General features: G+C 38.4%; 1 protein-coding gene across 1 annotated transcript in view; it reads right to left on the bottom strand.

The window, feature by feature from the left end:
- Nucleotides 1–8,924: 8,924 nt before the first annotated feature.
- LOC140242491 (ribosomal protein S6 kinase 2 beta-like) overlaps nt 8,925–18,612 on the bottom strand; it is a 104,297-nt gene continuing 94,609 nt past the window's right edge. The window contains exons 13-20 of the mRNA XM_072322224.1: nt 16,093–16,149; nt 15,423–15,587; nt 14,571–14,729; nt 13,827–13,988; nt 12,437–12,513; nt 11,471–11,591; nt 10,380–10,517; nt 8,925–9,100 (exon numbers count right to left, since the gene is read on the bottom strand). Coding sequence (XP_072178325.1) covers nt 8,972–9,100; nt 10,380–10,517; nt 11,471–11,591; nt 12,437–12,513; nt 13,827–13,988; nt 14,571–14,729; nt 15,423–15,587; nt 16,093–16,149 — 1,008 coding nt within the window. The 3' untranslated portion in view covers nt 8,925–8,971. The remainder of the gene's footprint in view (nt 9,101–10,379; nt 10,518–11,470; nt 11,592–12,436; nt 12,514–13,826; nt 13,989–14,570; nt 14,730–15,422; nt 15,588–16,092; nt 16,150–18,612) is intronic.

Here is an 18,612-nt window from a genome sequence, read left to right as displayed (position 1 = left end):
TTCACCATCATGATCAACATCACTTCTTCCACCATTTTCATACTATAGTATCAGTATCTTGTATCTGTATATTACCAACACCATTAGCAGCATTAATTTTCCACCACGGTGTCATTAATTAGCACCATCGATATTACTAGCAGCATTATTGCTACCACTGCAACATCCACTACAACCATTATCCTTACCACTGTCATCATCAGCATGATTTCCATCACCACTAGTACCATGAGTAATGTGAAAGTGTTCATCATCATCATCCACAACTACCACCACCATCACCACAACCATTACAATGACGATTAACATTATTACTGCTAATGGTTCCATCAGGATTTATAGCATCATTACCACCAATGGTTCAATCATGATTAGCATCATTACCACCATTAATGGTTCCATGATTAATAGCATCATTACCACCAATGGCTCCATCATGACTCCGTAGCATCATTACCACCACCAATGGTTCCATCATAATTAGCATCATTACCACCACCATTGGTTCCATCATAATCAACATCATTACCACCGCCAGTGGTTCCATCATAATTAGCATCATTACCACCAATGGCTCCATAATTAGCATCATTACCACCACCAATGGTTCCATCATAATTAGCATCATTACCACCAATGGTTCCATCGTAATCAGCATCATTACCACCATTGGTTCCATCATAATTAAGATCATTACCGCCGCCAGTGGTTCCATCATAATGAGCATCATTACCACCAATGGTTCCATAATTAGCATCATTACCACCACCAATGGTTCTATAATTAGCACCATTGCCACGACCAATGGTTCTATCATGATTAGCATCTTTACCTCCACCAATGGTTCCAACATGATTAGCATCATTACCACGACCAATGGTTCCATCATGATTAGCATCATTACCACCACCAATGATCCCATCATAATTAGCATTACCCGGACCAATTTAATGGTTCTATCATGATTAGCACCATTACCACCAACGGTTCCACCATAAATAGCATCATTACCACCACCGATTAAATGGTTCCATCGTGATTAGCACCATTACCACCCCCAACGGTTCCACCATAAATAGCATCATTACCACCACCAATTAAATGGTTCCATCATGATTAGCATCATTACAGCCACAAAATTAATGGTTCCATCATAACTAGCATCTCTATCACCATCACCATCACCACAAACACAATACCACCATCACCAACATTAAAGAAGCAGTTAATCAGTATAACCATCACTATCATCATCATCACCAGCATTAACACCAGTGTCACCAACAACAGTGACAAAAGTTCAATCAGCAACATCATCACCATCACCACTGACATTGACACCATGTATCACCACCAACACTGCCATGCATGCACCATCACATCTGTCTGCTCCTCCTCCTCTTCTCTCCATCCTCTCCCCTACCTTCTCCTCATCATTCAGCTGCCTGGGATGCACTTTTGCATCCACCAGTAATACATGTATTCTGCTACAAGGGAATGCCATGAACGAGACCTTATTCAGTCTCACTTTCACTCATCATCCCTTGGAGTGACAATATTGTGATCTCAATTGGCATAATAATTGAATAGATATCAAAAATACTGATCTGGGGTGGTATTCTGAAAATCTTCATAAGTTTCTTCGTAAGTTTCTTCCTAAGTCAGAAACTTAGGCAGTGCCTAGGAAAGACAGAATTGGTATTCTGAAATTTCTTCCTAAGCACTTCTTAATGCAAATTAGGCCATCCTTATCCCCGCCCACGTCTTCTCTTAAGCCAATACGGAATGCCGTATCATAAGGAACCAACCAATGACAATCGCATATTACTATGACGTAGTCACAAATACATGTGTGCGCGGCATGTCCCTTTTCTCACGCTCATTTCGCGCATCAAAGTACATGTGCGCGCAGTGAATGACAAGCGCACCTATCACGATGTCTGCAGCTTGCTATTCTTAACAACGTACTTCGGACAGGGGTGGAGCTTTCCTAAATATCTTCCTAAATTTCTTTCCTAAGTGCATTCTAGAATACCAACTTCTTCCTAAGTCAAAAATTTGCATACTCCCGCCCCCTTCCTAAGTTTCTTCCTATAAGTTTAGGAAAAAACTTAGGAACAGACTTACTAAGAAACTTAGGAAGATTTTCAGAATACCACTTAGGGAAAAATCCTGACCTAGGAAGAAATTTCTTCCTAGGAAGGATTTCAGAATACCACCCCTGGGTTTTAAAACAAAACACAATAATCATTAATTTGTTTGTTTGCTTGCTTTCATTTTCTACCTGTTCACAATGGCTCTTCATCCATATTCAGCTGCATTAGCTGATTTTCCATGGGGTCCTGTACAATTGTATTATGTACTTGGGGTGGATCACCTCATCACCACGTTGTGTACCCTGCTCTTTGCTATGAATGAATTAAGTGAGATCTTTCATGTGCTATGTTTGGAACTACATTAATTTTATGTCAACATCCATTTTTTATTTTTTTTTTTTTTTGGGGGGGGGGGGGGAATGTTGCAAAAATGCAAAAAGGTTTTTTCCATTTTTTTTTTCTCTCTAGAAAATTTGTGATTTTCAATACGCAGTGGACTCCCATTATAAGGAAGTCCTCTGGACCGGCAGTTTTCTTTTGTTATATTGAAATTTTGTTATAAACAAACAAAAAACAAACAAACAAACAATAAGAATACATAGAGTGGATAATGTCTCAGCCTGAATTTTTACTTTGTTGTAACCAGAATTTCGTTATAACCATGTTCGTTATAATGGGAGTGCACTGTACAAGGTTTTGTCACCCAAAGGATGCCAAGTGAGACACAACTTAACTTGTCCCAGAAACCTCTGTTAAAAGTACTCTGTAGTGAACTATTAGCTGTATTACCACTAGGTTGTTGTATCATCAGCAGGGAATCCACAGAAATCAATACAGATTAATGCTATTAACCGGTCCACCCCCTAAAAGAAAGAGACAAAAAAATAAATAAATAAATGTCAAAGCATACAGAATTTTGCAGACATAAAAGTTGGCAGCTCTGTTATGAGGCGGGCTCGCTGTGCAACGTCTGAGACAAAATCATGACACACACTACTCAGGCATATCTCTCAAACAAGCATAGTATCTAAGCTCACATTTCATAATCCCACAAGAGAATAAAGACAAAGTATCACACAGTATATGGTTATGCATATTTTGTGCCGTTTAACAATATTTAATATTCTGAAGGCACATCATTCCTTTAACAATCTGACAAGTATACAAACAGTATTAGTTCAGTACTGTTTTAATTTTTTCTTTCTTTCTTTTCGTTTGTTTTGTTTTTTTTACAAAAACAAGAAATAAAAGAAAATGTACATGTACATATTTGATAAATGAAAAACAAATGTCAATATTGTTACCTGGAAGAATATAAAGAAAATATAATTTCTGAAAAATCAAAGCAGAGATATAAAATGATCACCCATAGAGAGTCTACACTGAAGCAAAGCTTGGGTCTGAAGTTTGACTTCACGTGACATACACACACACAAAAACAAAAATGAAGAGAGAACGTGCACCACGAATGACTTGACAACGTCATACACGAAGAAGACAAAGACACAAAAAAAAAATCACCGGAACGCAACGCAAAAATCTTAAGAATGGATATCATCAAAACGTACTGAATGCTTGTGCATTCTTACGTGATATCTGGTGAGCTCTACTGGTATAATGTTAGTTTTATCTACTCTAAGTTTCTTTCATACAAATTCTTTGTTTTTTTTTCTTCATGTAATATGGCATCACTTTTCCTCAGTCAAACCTTCACATTCCATCCTTGTATGTTGGTGCCTACATCTTTGCAAAAAAAAACTATCAATTTGTATAAATCATTACTATCATGCACAATTATTTATTTTTTTCAGGTCCTAACTAACACACACACACAGAACTATTTTCAAGTCTCTTTGTTCAAGAAACCTGTGGAATTTATCCATTCATTTTCTGATACTTTACCCATAACAAAAAAACCCAACAACAATAAAAACCAAAACAAATTCTGATAAACCACAAATGGTGGAACAGATACTCCATACACTGATATTAGTGTCATTAAGTTGCCTTGCCAAATTAAAACAAAAAGTACACATATGACACACTTCTTCCAATTGAGGAGGAAAAAAAGAAAAGAAAAAAAAAATAACTGACATTTCTTTGGTGTCATCATATTTCTTTTTTGTTTTTCTTTCTTTTTTTTTTTCAAAGAGTAGACATTTTGCCGACAGCTGGTTGACAATAGAAAGCAGTCTATGCTGGGAAGCTGGCATGCTCGTCCTAAAATCTGTCTTCTACTCACAGGCACTCCTGCCAAATCTAGTGGAAACAAGCTTGGTTGTGCGAACACACGCATACCAAAGTTTTCATTCAGTCGGTTTGTTGAAGAGGTAGTTTAAGTTCATACATTTCGAGTACCACGTAAATAAAAAGAAAAAAAGGAGAGATACCCCATTTAAGAAAAGGAAATGACTTTTGAACTGCCAACAAGGAAGGTTATTTTAGGGAAGGATGTCAAACTCAAAGCGCTAACTTGTAACATTTAAAATCACACATCACCACTGACTTGCCATTTCTGCACGTCTTTGTTCTGTAGAAATAATCACTCTCCATAGATCGTAACATCATACATGTTTGTTCTCAACTGCAGACATCTATTATGCACTTACATTTCAGTACACAGTTCAATTCGACTGGAACAACATACAAATTACAGAGAAAAATTCCAAATAAACGAAAGATAGAGAGAGAGAGAAACAACAAATAAAATGAAAGAGCCCCACGCAGACCTACAGTTGGCACTATGCATGAAATTCTGTTCGCAAGCTTTTATAGATACTTGCTCAAATTCAATTCGTGTAAAAATACTAATGATTCCAATACAGACATTGTTGACAATCAGTATAAATTGTGCAATAATCATCGTCACATTGTTACATTTCTGACCCCGAGTTGGGCACAATCAAGGTTTCCTATTGTTGTTGTTTGATCATGGCGCAAATTGGTGGACAACACAAACCAATTTACAGGCTGATAGTACAACTTATTTAAGTATGGCCCCACCTAAAATAGAGGATAATTTTCACATCAGTGGTTAATCATATCAATTCAAATATAATCCAGAAGAAAAAGCAATTGCATTCACGCTTGCAATTTTCACATGATTTCCCTGCTTGCAATGGTCTAGTGAAGCAAGCTCCTCAAAAATGCAATGTCTAAGGCAGTATTTATACACAGCAGTGATCACATCTAGCACAATGGACAAAGGAGATAACACATGACTCTCGTTTGCCCAAGGAGGGTTGGTTAATATACATCGCACAATGAAGAGACTCAAGCTCGTTAATCATAGCATTCTCTTCAGCTCAGTCTGCCGTCATAGATTGGATTCTATCAAAAGACATTACACACTTTTTACATTTGTGAGCTAAACTGACGACAAATTGACAATTACGAAACAAAAGTGAGAAAATACTGCTAGTACCCCGGTCAAGGGAGCAATTACAAAAGTGATGAACCAACTATTTATTGGCACACACCTAAATACCCACACTACTGGATATATAGGTAATTTCAATTTTTATTTTTATCATTTCAATATTGTTTTGATGTCAGATGCATATTTACCCTGCTAGACCAAACTTGACTTAATCTCAAACAAACATGATCATGTCTTACAAAAATTCTATGACAAATGAAAGGCTCCAGAGAGAGAGAAAAAAAAAACCCCAAAACAAAACAAAAAAACATCGATTTGCTTCTTGATAATCCTATATATAACATAATAACTTCAGATAATATACAATGACTTATGTGTGTAGTTTAGATTGATACTAAAATACTTTCATATTTTTGACTTCGGATTGAACTTGGTATGCATCATCACACAAGAAATCATATCTACACAATTAGTAGGCTGCCAAGAAAAAAAAGAACAAGATGCACACAGAAAATCCCTATGATCACACATTTTTGGAGGGAAAAAAAATGCCTACAAGTCATATGCTTTGCAAAGAAATCAGAATAGATATGATTAACATAAAGACACAAAGCTTTACATATTACTATATAAAGGTTTCTGATGCTACTATGCATTGGTACATAATTAGGTAAATGTTAACAACGCTGGGCAAAGTTGCCCTATTGTCAAATTGCCTGCAAAAAGGTCATGAAATCATGATTTTTGTACCAGCATGCTTCATACAAATAAATGTATGATAAAGGAAAAAAGAAAGAAGATGATAATCCCATGATTCAATCAAATCAATATAAGAAATCTCTGTCAGGAAAATGTCAATCTCTATCCCACCTCTCCATTTCACAAAATATATCCTCGCCCTTAAAAAACAAAAATAAAAAACAAAAAACAACTGTCTGTCTGCCTGTTCGTTTGTTTGTTTGTTTCTCATGTTGACTCATCTACTAAGTTTGGTCCCTCACACCAACTGGCTTTGTTATTAAACATATTATCTCAATGGCCTAAGAATGAAGCAATGACGCAAACATCTACCATCTACATTCATGCCTGCATTTGATTTCCTCTGGCAAAAACATTGCCTTCGGCAGACATACCATCTTTCGAAATATCCAACTTCCATCCTGTACAACTGCTGTTAAATATCATCTCTTAACAGAACATTTTCTTCTTTTTTTTTTTTTCTAAACTCTTTTCCAACTCTTTCGTATGGACACATGAGCATCAAACAATGTGCTCGATACAATTACAAGCAGTACAAAGAGGGGAAAAAAGTGATAATTTCTGTCACTCATAGTATAGAAAATGTGTAGCTCTATCAGATAAATTTTGGTGTCAGGGGTTAGGGAATAGAAAGTTTCAAAAAGTTGAGAAACTCTGACTGACACCTTGACTTACTCTCCACGAATGTATTTGCACTGTCCTCCTCTTCTCTGAGTTGAGGTGACCGGTGGGTTTGAAGCCACAGACAAAGTAGGGCTACAGTCAGAGTCAACACACGTTGGCCCTCGCCTTAACACACTGGCACTCACAATGACACCAATCAGATATTTACTCCAGATCACGCAGCAGCCTTCAAGATATGCCAGTGAAGCAAGCAGCACTTTTAAAAGCTGGGGGCGTGGCCGCCACAAAGATTGTATAACGTTATCACTTACCCCTTCCATCCTAGAGTGGTATGAAAGCTGGTCTCTTTTCATCTTTTATTTTTTCCCCCCATAAAGCATGTGGACGTAGAGACATAATCCACTGAAAAAACTTGGTCACATACAGAGTCCAAAGGCACAAAAAGTTACGGGTGTCAGAAGCTGTTCAGAATAGGAGGGAAACATCACAGCTTGTTTTCTGAGTCTTGCAGGTTGAAAGCCGATTTGTTGATATGAAGCAGCAAGATTCTCGCTTCTTTCTGCATCATCTCCTTTGAATCTGCATTCCTTTTGAAGTAGCGTATTAGAGTCCCTTTAAAAAACCCAGTGTTACGACTGGATCATTTTTATTGGATAGTCTATGAGATTGTAACTGGAAGAATGAATCAGTCCTATGTAGAGATGCCAAGGAACATCACAAGAGAGAATCAAGATACTGTATTTCTTCAATTTATCTTGTTCTTTTCATCTGATGCAGAAGAACTTCACAGATGTACATAGAGTCAGAATTTTGAGGGTATCTGGTGTGTCGTAATGCATTGCTGAAAACAAATACGGAGAACAAATGTTGGCAGCATTGAAGTTTTAAACTTCTTTGTTTTTATCACGTGTGGCCCTCAACATCAAATAAGTTGCACACATTACAAGAGTTTTCTTGCGAAGACACGCATGTCTGAAATAAAAACTGTGTCCTTTGAGAATGAACGATGGGAGTAGATGGGAAGTTCAATGAAACACATCAGGTCTAGTTTCCAGTCCCCAAGGCATCAGTTCCATACAGCCCCCCCCCCCCTTTTTTTTTTTGTAGCAAAAGAGTTATAGCGAGATTTTTCTGGCCATGATATTAGCTTTTGGATACATCCATGGATTCACAAGTATTCCTCTCTAGCCCTCAGGTGCTGGAATTAGATTCTGACTTGAGATTAATTACTACCTAGGTACATGGTGAAAAGCGAGCTAGTAATGTAACTACTGTGTGCAACCTCTTACGAGCATGTGAAGGTGTGGTCATAGCAAGTGTGCCCCACCCGTCTTAGCTTGCTTTCCCGGCAAGAAGGGTGATTTATGGGAAATGGGGCTATTCTGAGGTTGACCTGTTCAATGAAAAACTGAGCACTGGGTAAGTGGAAATTCTTAAATGGTGCATTCTGGCTGCTTAAAATGGAAACCAGTGTTCAGCACGAAGCACACTGATAATACGTATTGCTGCTTGTTGAATTTTCCAAAATCAAATGGCTTGTCTGATCCAGAACTAAATTCAGTGACCACTCTGACTTTCATGGATCCTTTGAAACTTGCACATATTTACATGACATCAGGGCACACAGTTTCTTTGGCACAGCAAAGGACACTGCTCAAAAGAGTGAAAATTTACAACTGTGACTGCATTTGTGTCTCACTGTGACAAGCAACTCAACCTTCAGTTTCTGGGATGAAGAAAGAAATGATCTGAGTTGCCTGGGCAGCGGATCCTTGAACTAATTAATTGTGAGTATTTGGCATGTGATTTGAGTAAAGGAGCAGCTTTGGGTGGTCTTTATTGACTTCAAGCCCCCTTGTGAAGAATGGTAGCCCTGCCACTGTAGGGCAGTCTACTGAGAGATTGAGGGAGACAAGACAAATATTTCTAAGGGTTATTAACACCGGGATGAGACTGGCATTGCAGGGTGCTGCATGGGAGGTGGTAGCAGCGGGAGGGTGGGGCAGGGCGGGGCAGGGTGGGGCAGGGTGGGGCAGGGTGGGGCAGGGCGGGGCAGGGCGGGGCAGGGTGTGGTGTGCTGGTGGAGGGGGGTGGGGGTGGGGCAGAGGGAGATTTAGATGGTGGTGGAGCTCAGCTTCTTCAGCTTCCGTCGCTGGGCCAGGTTGGAAGAGGTGACCGGCTCCAGGGGCCCTTGCTCCGCCTGGGCCTGGTTCAGTGCCTTGAATGTGGCCTTCACTGCAGACTGAGATCAGAGAGAAGACAGGGCAGGTTGGATATTACATTGCAATTTCAGTGTTACAAACGTGGGAAAATACTTAAGGTAACATTTGATTTTGCATCTTTCACATGGAGGCATTCATGACTGACATTGGCAACAAGCACCACCCAGTTCTCCCATTCAAAATTTTGAATCAACACTTCACTCTTTCATATTCACGACAGGGAAGGCAATTTTTTTCAATTTCATTTAACAGTTCACAAAACGACACTGCTCAGGTCTGTGTGCTGTGCGTGTGTGTTATATCTCAGACTATTGCCATCTTTTAAATGTACCCGGTATTTGTAATCAGTGAAAGATATTCAGACATGCAGCATGGATTTGGTATGATTTGACTTGGAAATCACACTCTTTTCAGGAAGGATTTAGGAAGTGCCCTTTGTAAACAGATACCACTGACTGACTAGCGACTAGCCATTACAGAATGACCTTGATTCACTCGATCTTCCAACAACAGCAGAGATCCTAGAACAATCACTATTATTTCAACATATCACTAGGATATGTTTTACAAGGCATGTCTTAAAAGCATCACATTAAGACTCATGTGAGGAATAAGTAACGTCATCAAACCATTTATCAAACCCTAACCACCTTCAATTCTTGTGGCTTGTTACTGCACAAGCAGAAATGATCATGAATAAAACCAAAAAAAAAAAAATATGTTGAAGAGACACATTGAAAGGGAAAAGCTTCATTAGTATTGAAGAGATTTGTTGAGAAGTTTGAACTCGCTAAGGAAAGGGAAGTGATGAAATGTGTGTGTTTGTGAACATATGTTATTGTTGCTTTCAAGCCTTGCTTTCTGTGTCAACTCCTTAAACCTCATCAAACATTCTGCAACAGAAAATACAATCTATGTTGCTCACTGACTTTGCTAAGACTGTCTTGTGTTATGTCAGGATGTCAAATTGCACCGTTAGTTTCATTACATCTGGAATATTTATTTTCTTCAGAAAATTTTGTTTGTGCACAAGCTGAAAGAAACAAATGAAATGAAATGAAATGAAATGAAATGAAATGAAATGAAATGAAATGAAATGAAATGAAATGAAATGAAATGAAATGAAATGAAATGAAATGAAATGAAATGAAATGAAATGAAATGAAATGAAATGAAATGAAATGAAATGAAATTTGTGATTGTGTTATCAAGGGAGGATGGGGGAGGGAGTAAGGGGAAAGTGGGGGAGAGGGCGGGGTGGTGCCTCTGAGGGGGGGGGGGGGGAGTGGGAGCACCCACCTTCACCAGCTCACTCTCTGGAGCCTGGAGCCTGAGCTCAGAGAGGAGGTCGATGCGCTGGAACCACTGGTGCTGCAGGACCTGCTTGGTGGTGGGCCGCTGGTAGGGGTCCACGTGAAGCATCCGTGATATTAAGTCCTGGGAGGTATTAAGGAAGGAGTTACAAGCATACAACCAATCAACACAGTTTGCAGTTGTGGGTTTCAATAAGCTCTTCTTTGACAAGGCAATAAGATAATTCGTTATGAGTTCCAAATTGCTTAAATCTGGACTTTGGTGTGCCCAAACGTTCTATCACTGAGAGGAATACTGCTTGAGAATGCAGTATGTGTATTGTAAAGAGCGATGCTATTTCAACAAAGTACTTGCCAACAAGCTTTTTGGATAATACATATTTGACAGGGAATATCACATTAAGGATGCTCTTTTTTTTTTTTTTTTTTTGGGGGGGGGGGGAGGGTTATCTATTGACTTACACTTTGTATGATAGTCATTATCATTACCATTTCCTCTCCCCCCACATCCCCCCCCCCTATTTTGGCTGAAATGATGTACACAAGGAAACACATGTGATGACCCATATTAAAGTCTGTAAGTATTCAATTCATAAACAATTGTATGCAATTTAATTTGATTTTAATTTAGATAATTGCTTTTTCGCCCTCCCTCATTCAGACAATCCCTAATGAGATTCCTTCTATTTTTCTTAATAGCTCACAGAGAAGCCACTGATCCCACATAACCCAAGCCCCGTAAGCTATAACGGTGACCACACTGAGGCTATAAGAAACATCTGAGACTGAATGCAGAATGTGTGAGTACTGTATACGCCATGTATTTAGCGAGTCTAAATTTTCGCGAATAGGGACTTCCTGACAATTTCGCGAGTGGTTAAATTCGCGATCGTGAAGTACTGTTCTGAATAGAAAAATGCATACGTGTGCCGTCACATTTATATTGGGATCAGAGTCATTACTTTTGTGTGTCTTTTAATTTTGTGAATAGCACCTGACTCGTGAAATTCACGAAAATAAAAACCTTGCGAAATATTCGGCGTATACGGTAATCCACCTGGCGTAGGTAGGACTGACCTTTGCCCTGTCCGAGATGTTGTCCCAGTTTCCACCTTCCATTGACATGAACTTGCCCTCCTGGATGCGGGAAAGTATCACCTTGCCGGGATCATCTGGCTTGTGCACGAAAGGTGTGTAGCTGTATCAGGGAGAAGAAATGCGAGTTGGGAAGATTTGTTTTTAAAATCAGTTTCTGCTTCACTATAAAAAGCTTGGCACTGCCAAGTCCACCAAATTTGAGTACCAAGGCAAAGCATGCCTATACAAATCTACCACACCTCGACATCTTGAAAGCGTCTTTCTGGTAATCGGGGGATGAAAGCTTTAGATAGTCAAAATATCTTTAACATGGGATTTACCTAAAAATTACTGCTAATATTTTTGCATTTACTGAACCAGCATATATTCTGCTGTATCTTCAACTTATTACATTTAATACCAGTCATATAAATCTTTCTTGAAGTTGGTCCTTAACAGCTCTGCAATGGTTTCAAGCCATGAGTAACTCTTTTTTTTTTCAAGCAGTGGCAGTCTTCTACTTTATTAAGACTGTGAAATCTTTTCTTTTCCTACAATCACATACAATGACAGAAACAAAAACCTCATTCGAACTGATTCTTGGGAGAGCTGTTAATAAATATTATTTTCCTGTCCCATACCACTTCTTACATAGTTTGACACAGATTGGAACGGTTTGCCCATGAAGAGTACCATGCACCTATAGCAGTGAAAATCGGTGTGGCTTTAATCATACCACACAGAGGGGTCACTTGAAGTGATTCACAGCGATGGTGTAACAAAGAGGTTGCAATAATCCAAAAAGCAGCAATTATTGCGGTTACTATAGCAGCACAAAGGAAAGCAACCAATTGGCCTGTGGCATTCATTGCTATGGTACCTGCATTGATTGCTATTGACTTGAAATTGCACAGATCTTAATAATGAAATGTGACCCCTAATGGAGCTGAGCGATAAGAGACATACCCAGCCAGCATGGTGTATAGAATAACTCCCAGACTCCAGACATCACAGGCCGCATCATACCCTTGCCTCTTCAGCACCTGTCAGAGAAGATGCCAACAATCTTAGCACAGTCTTCGCAAAAGTGGTGGCAATGTTTCATGTATGTGTCACTCACATTTTGTGTGCCAATGTGAGCACAAACATATTATACATCTGTACCTATGGTGACAATACCTCATATCTCAACTGGCTTGTATTCAAAACCCCCTAGCTCAATTTTTAACCCATTGAGGACGGTTTGATTTTGCTACAACACGCATTTCCCATAGACGCTTGCCCAAGCATACTCAGGACTCGTCTTCAACGGGTTGATTAAAAAAAAAAAAAAAAATATTGATTTGACTGTTGAAATTATACAATTATCAATGATATTCAAAAACAATGTTTTTACATTATTTAATGTCAACATTAACATTATTTTGCAAAACTGTTGCAAAAAAAGAAAAGAAAGGGTTGTTGTTGTTTTTTTTTCTCTCTCCTAAAAATTCATGATTTTGAGTTAAGAGGTCTTGTCACCCCAGGGACGATATGAGTTCTACTAAGAGAGCACTTTAAAGGGTGTGTACAGTTCTGGTCGAGGTGAGGATTTAGCTTTTAGCGTTTTGTGAGATATTCAGAAACCACTCTATGAGATGTCAAAGAGCATGCAGTTAAGGGGTATCAAAAGTTTATTTGATGAAAATCGGTCTTGAAATGGCTAAGATATCCAAAAACAAGGTGAAACAAAGAGATCCTAATAAAAGGCGTGGCCTGTCGCCTTTTATTATTATCAATTTTTTGGATATCTCAGCCATTTGAAAACCAATTTTCATCAAATAAACGTTGAATCCTTCTTAAAATTACATGCTCTTTCATATTTCATAAGAGGTTTCTCATTATCTCACTTAGGAATGTTCAAAACATGAATCCCCACCTCAACCAGTATTGTACAGTCCCTTTAATGTCACCCATACTATATTAACAGAGTGACACATGAACAAATAAACATACAAAAAGATCATCTGAAATGATTTAGACAATCAAGATGAGAAAAACTTGTATACTAGCATCAGATTATCAATTTACACAATAATTGCTGGCAAACCTTTTCCATATATATATATATATATATATATATATATATATATATATATATATACATATATATTTGTTTATTATATCATTATTACTTTTTTTAAATTTTTTACAGCTAACTCTAAATATTGTCTACAGTGACACAATATGAAACCATCATCACAATGATCAGCAAGAAGCTACATATAAACAAGATGTACATATATGTAGCACATAACGGTAATCAATAAAAATTTTCTGTTTTCAATGTGGACATGTAAATAATACCAATGCGTACCTCGGGAGCCACAAAGTTGGCTGTGTAACAGGGCGTCATCAGCATGCCGTTGTCAGCCCGCATCTGCTTGGCGAAGCCGAAGTCCGCTATACGCAGGGAGCACGGCGACAGGTTCTCATCAGCGTAGAGAATATTACTTGGCTTGAGATCTCTGTGAACGACCTACGGCAAGCAAAACAAACAAGGACATGTGACATCATGAAAGCTCTCATCCAACAAAATCTACAAACGAAACCAGACACGCGATGGGACTCAAAACTCCTATTTTTAGAGGTGTACACTTGACATCCCTGCAAGAGTTTCATTTTCCCCAAGAGATTACATTTAAATTCTGTTTCGAGGCTGACATATAACTCCCAAAGGACTGTCATGTGGTATATTACAATGACAGACACGGCAATATTTGTCATATGAAATGGCCTACATTTATACACATCATTTCATTCCAGCCCCATCAGCATCTTGAATCATGTTACCTGATATGACTTCTCTGCTCTCAATATAACAATTTTAGATCCTCGCTGCATTTGTCATGTGACCACAATACGGCAAATCATTCACCCGTTGAGGACGAGTCCTGAGTATGCTCGGACAGGTGTCGATGGGAAACGCATGTTGTAGCAAAATCAGCCTGTCATCAGCGGGTAACCAGTATTGATGTAGACTATCTGATAAGACATCATATAACCTATAAAACATTAGACCCATTTTCTCTGGGAAGGGAAGGGTCAAAGTTCAACTCACCCTTTGCTGATGAAGGAAGTCGACAGTGCGCGTCACAGTCAGCATGATCTCACACGCCTCCCGCTCCGAGAGAAACTTTTGCTTCAGCAGTCTGTCCAGCAGCTCTCCGCCCCGCATCAACTCCATCACCATGAAGACACTCTTGCCGTCGTCAAACACCTGTTGCCATGGAGACGGAGGAAACTAGTGGTGAGCTAAGTGGCCAATCATCCCTCGATGAGAGAGCAATTGCACTTCATCCATCTTGATCGGATTCTAGTTTTGACATTTCCCTACTACACTTCTCGGATACTGACAAATATTTTTTTCATAATTTTTTTAATGGCAGAATATTTTTACCTGAGCCCACACAGGTACAAAAAACCAGATGAAAGGAAGACATCTGATATCACTTCCTATAAGCTGTGAAAGGACATACTGCTTACTACCATCACACCCTTTTGTCAATCAACACAAACATATTACAGAAGCTAAATCTGTCACATCTTACGAATTCATTTGTGATGGCCTGTTGATAAAAACTGGCAGGGTGTTGTGACGGTCCACAAGGGGACAAAGTATGACTACTTAATCTCTTCATTATCAATATCCAAAGTGCTAGATGATACACCACCTAGCAAATAGCTCTATTCTAGTCCATGGAATACACCAGATGCCAATGAAGGAGGCTTATTAATCCCTCATCTCCATGAAAGCACATATTAAATCTAATTAGGCACATAAGAACCATCTGGTTCCACTTCTCTTGCTCCATCACAGATTCTTTCTTCAATAGAAAACAAAACCAAAAACAAAACCATTGGGATTTTTCTCCCAAGGATGATGACGCCTAAGTCCAAGCGGAAGACTCACATCTCTTAATGTGATGATGTTGCCATGGTGACCGTATCTCAAGAGGATCTCAATCTCCTCCCGCACGTCCTTACTCGACTTCTCGATGATCTTCACGGCGTAGTCCTGGCCGGTGGCCTTGTGGGTGCAGCGCTTGCAAACCGAGTACGAACCCAGACCTATATCCTGCAAAGAATTCAAAGTATGGCGCATAATATAATGGGCAATGTGTCACCATGGCAACGAGTGTGTGGATATCATGCCATGTGCAGTCAAAGTCACAGAAAGAAAAGTGTGTGCATGCAAATTTGATTAAATAATGTCAGATACCTACTGGGAGCACAAACAAAATTGCCAAAAAGAAAAGAGTAGAGACTTATTTTCCTTGACAGCGGTGAACTAAAGGCACCATATGAATGATACCGGAAATAAACAAAACAGGCCTTAAAAATCACAGATGAACAATAAAATGCACATTTTGACAGGTAGAAAAAAAGCTGTTAGAAATTGGGGAAACTGCATATATATAGCATGCAAAAACAAATAAAAAAAAAAAGCTTACCATTTAAAACATTAAATTTTTCACTTTGGAAAAGGAAACACAAAAACTTAATTAAAGTAGGAAAACACAAACAAACAAACACACATGCACGCTCGTTGGCAGCTCAGAAATCAGCACAAGGAAACTTACTTCTTGTAGATCATACTCGTCGTGAATGGACGATATCCTTGCATGCTTTATCGGTAGCTGAAAAACAAGGCACAAAAAGAAGATAAGTAAAACATTCAAGTCAAAAAATTGCAGATATTTGTTTTCTTTTACAAATCACAGAGTCAAATGTTCAAAATGATAACGGAAACATTTCTCGTCCCAAGTGTCTATCACAGTGCAATTAATGCTATTCTTTAAATTCTCTTTGGACAGGCATGCACAAGCTGTGCGAAATTAAATCATCACGTCCTCGGGAAATTTGCTGCGGAAATTATTAACTTTTCACCACAAAATGAGCATATCTGAACATCACTGCATATCGCATACTGGAAAACAGATTACATGGAACTTGTTATAAGTCAGTGTAAAAATCAGAAAAAAAAAGTGACAAAATATGCCAGTTAAAAAAACAGGAACTTTCGTATTCTAATTACAATGTATGTTGTTAAAGGACAAGTCCACCTTCATATACATAAGGACTGAGAGAATGCAGCAATATTGGTAGATCACATCAGTGAAAGTTTGAGGAAAATCGGACAATCCGTTCAAAAGTTATGAATTTTTTAAGTATCTGCGCGTTCACTGCTGGATGAGAAGACTACTACTTTGTATGATGTCACATGCATACAACAATCCAAAAAAAGGAAAATAAAAAGAGAATTTCACAAAACTTTACTTTTTTAATAAAGTGCACATTTCTTCGACTTGTTACTAAGTAGAAACTCAAAAAATTCTTAACTTTGGAACGGATTGTGCGATTTTCCTCAAACTCTCACTGATGTGTTCTACTAATATTGCTGCATTCACTCAACCCACATGTCTGTGAAGGTGAACGTGTCCTTTAATTCAAGACTCAGTTGTAATTAGAGCAATTATGGGCATATAAAAATTCTGCAACCACAACAAACAATCATAACAAAAAAGAGTAAGGGCGCAAATGAGAGACCTTTCTTTATACCACTCTACCTCTTTAACCCTAAACGGCTGGGGGGGGGGGGGTGGAATCAACTTGAGACACACCATCAGCAGAGTATTTGAATTTTTTTTGTCACACTGATTTATAATTTATTGGGGTTTACATGTAAATCTTAGAGTATACAAATACAAAAATGACTTGAAATAGACTAGTCAATCACCAGATTCTTTCAATCGAACAATCATGCTATTGTCATTTTTTTTTCCAAATATGTCTTGAACAATAGTAATATGCAATGTGTGCGCGCGATCAGCTAACTGATCGACATGGAATCTCGATATTATTCGTTAAAAAAAAAAAAATGCTTATAGCTAGAACATGTATGCATCAGTACCAGCACTTACAGAGCAAAACTTCAACGCACAGAGCAGAAGTGCAAAATTGTCAGAGAGATTATGATATGATTTATCGAAATATGTATTACTTTCAGGGGCTATCACGGGTGAATTACAACTGGGTATGGCTGTTTTTTGTGTGTGTGTGTGAGTGCATTCTAGCTGTACAAAAATTTGATTTCCAGGGTATTGGTACACGATCGATAGATCTAATCCGAAAGTGGGATACGGAAATGATTCAATGAGCAATTACACAAAACATAGGATCAATTCCATCAGCTCTTGATTCATCTGTATCTATCTTACTCACTTTATCCACATATAAAAAGATAACGACATAACTGCATGATTAATTGGGCAATTGAACAGCCAAGGGTCGACTCTGTCCACTATTAATATCCACAATGCACTTGATTTACAGCTTGTGAAAGATGACAGTGCCAAGACACTCTCCATACTATATCACCATTAAGCACACCTGTTATAATAGGTGCAGCTGACTCTTTTTATTCTATGTTGTAACAGTAGATGATGCAAGTTTCCTACATAATTTCATAAGCATCAACAGGATTTTAGGTGTACCTTCAGAAATGTCAAACCATGAACTAAGACAGAGTTGTTTTGGCTTCACGATTGGGACTCTACTTGCATGGGTTTCTCAAATCTTGAATTCCCAAATTTTGTACTTTAAATAACTAAGAAAAAAAAAAACGCCAACAACATAACTTCATTCTGTATTCCATTTCATTATAAAGGATGAGATGTCCCATGCTCGAGACATGATGGCCACATGACTTAACCCTAACTTACCTGGGGGGGGGGGGGGCATAATGCCCCCCCCCCCGACGAATTCCGCAACCATTCCGCTGCGCAAATTTTTTTGACCGCGCCACTCGCTGACTTTTTACTTTCAAGTCTCGCGCACCTTTTGACACCAAATTTGTTGCGCCCGGGCATACCGTTCCAAAGCCACGCCCCTTCAAAAAATTTTCATCAACCCCAAAATTGCTCAAAAACGTGATTTTGTGTACAAAGTCAATACAAATTGTGTTTTTTCAATTAATTCATATAAAGATTCATATTTTTAATTTTAATGGCTGAAATAAATTTATTTTAGTATCGTTATGCTTCTATGTGTATGACAAATTCTGCTGGAAAAAACAACAAAAACAAAAGTTCAAAAACACA

Source organism: Diadema setosum, chromosome 19, assembly GCF_964275005.1.
Source record: "Diadema setosum chromosome 19, eeDiaSeto1, whole genome shotgun sequence".
NCBI classification, from domain to species: Eukaryota; Metazoa; Echinodermata; class Echinoidea; order Diadematoida; family Diadematidae; genus Diadema; species Diadema setosum.
Note: the sequence above shows the minus strand (reverse complement) of the source record. Positions and strands in the feature narration are given on the sequence as shown.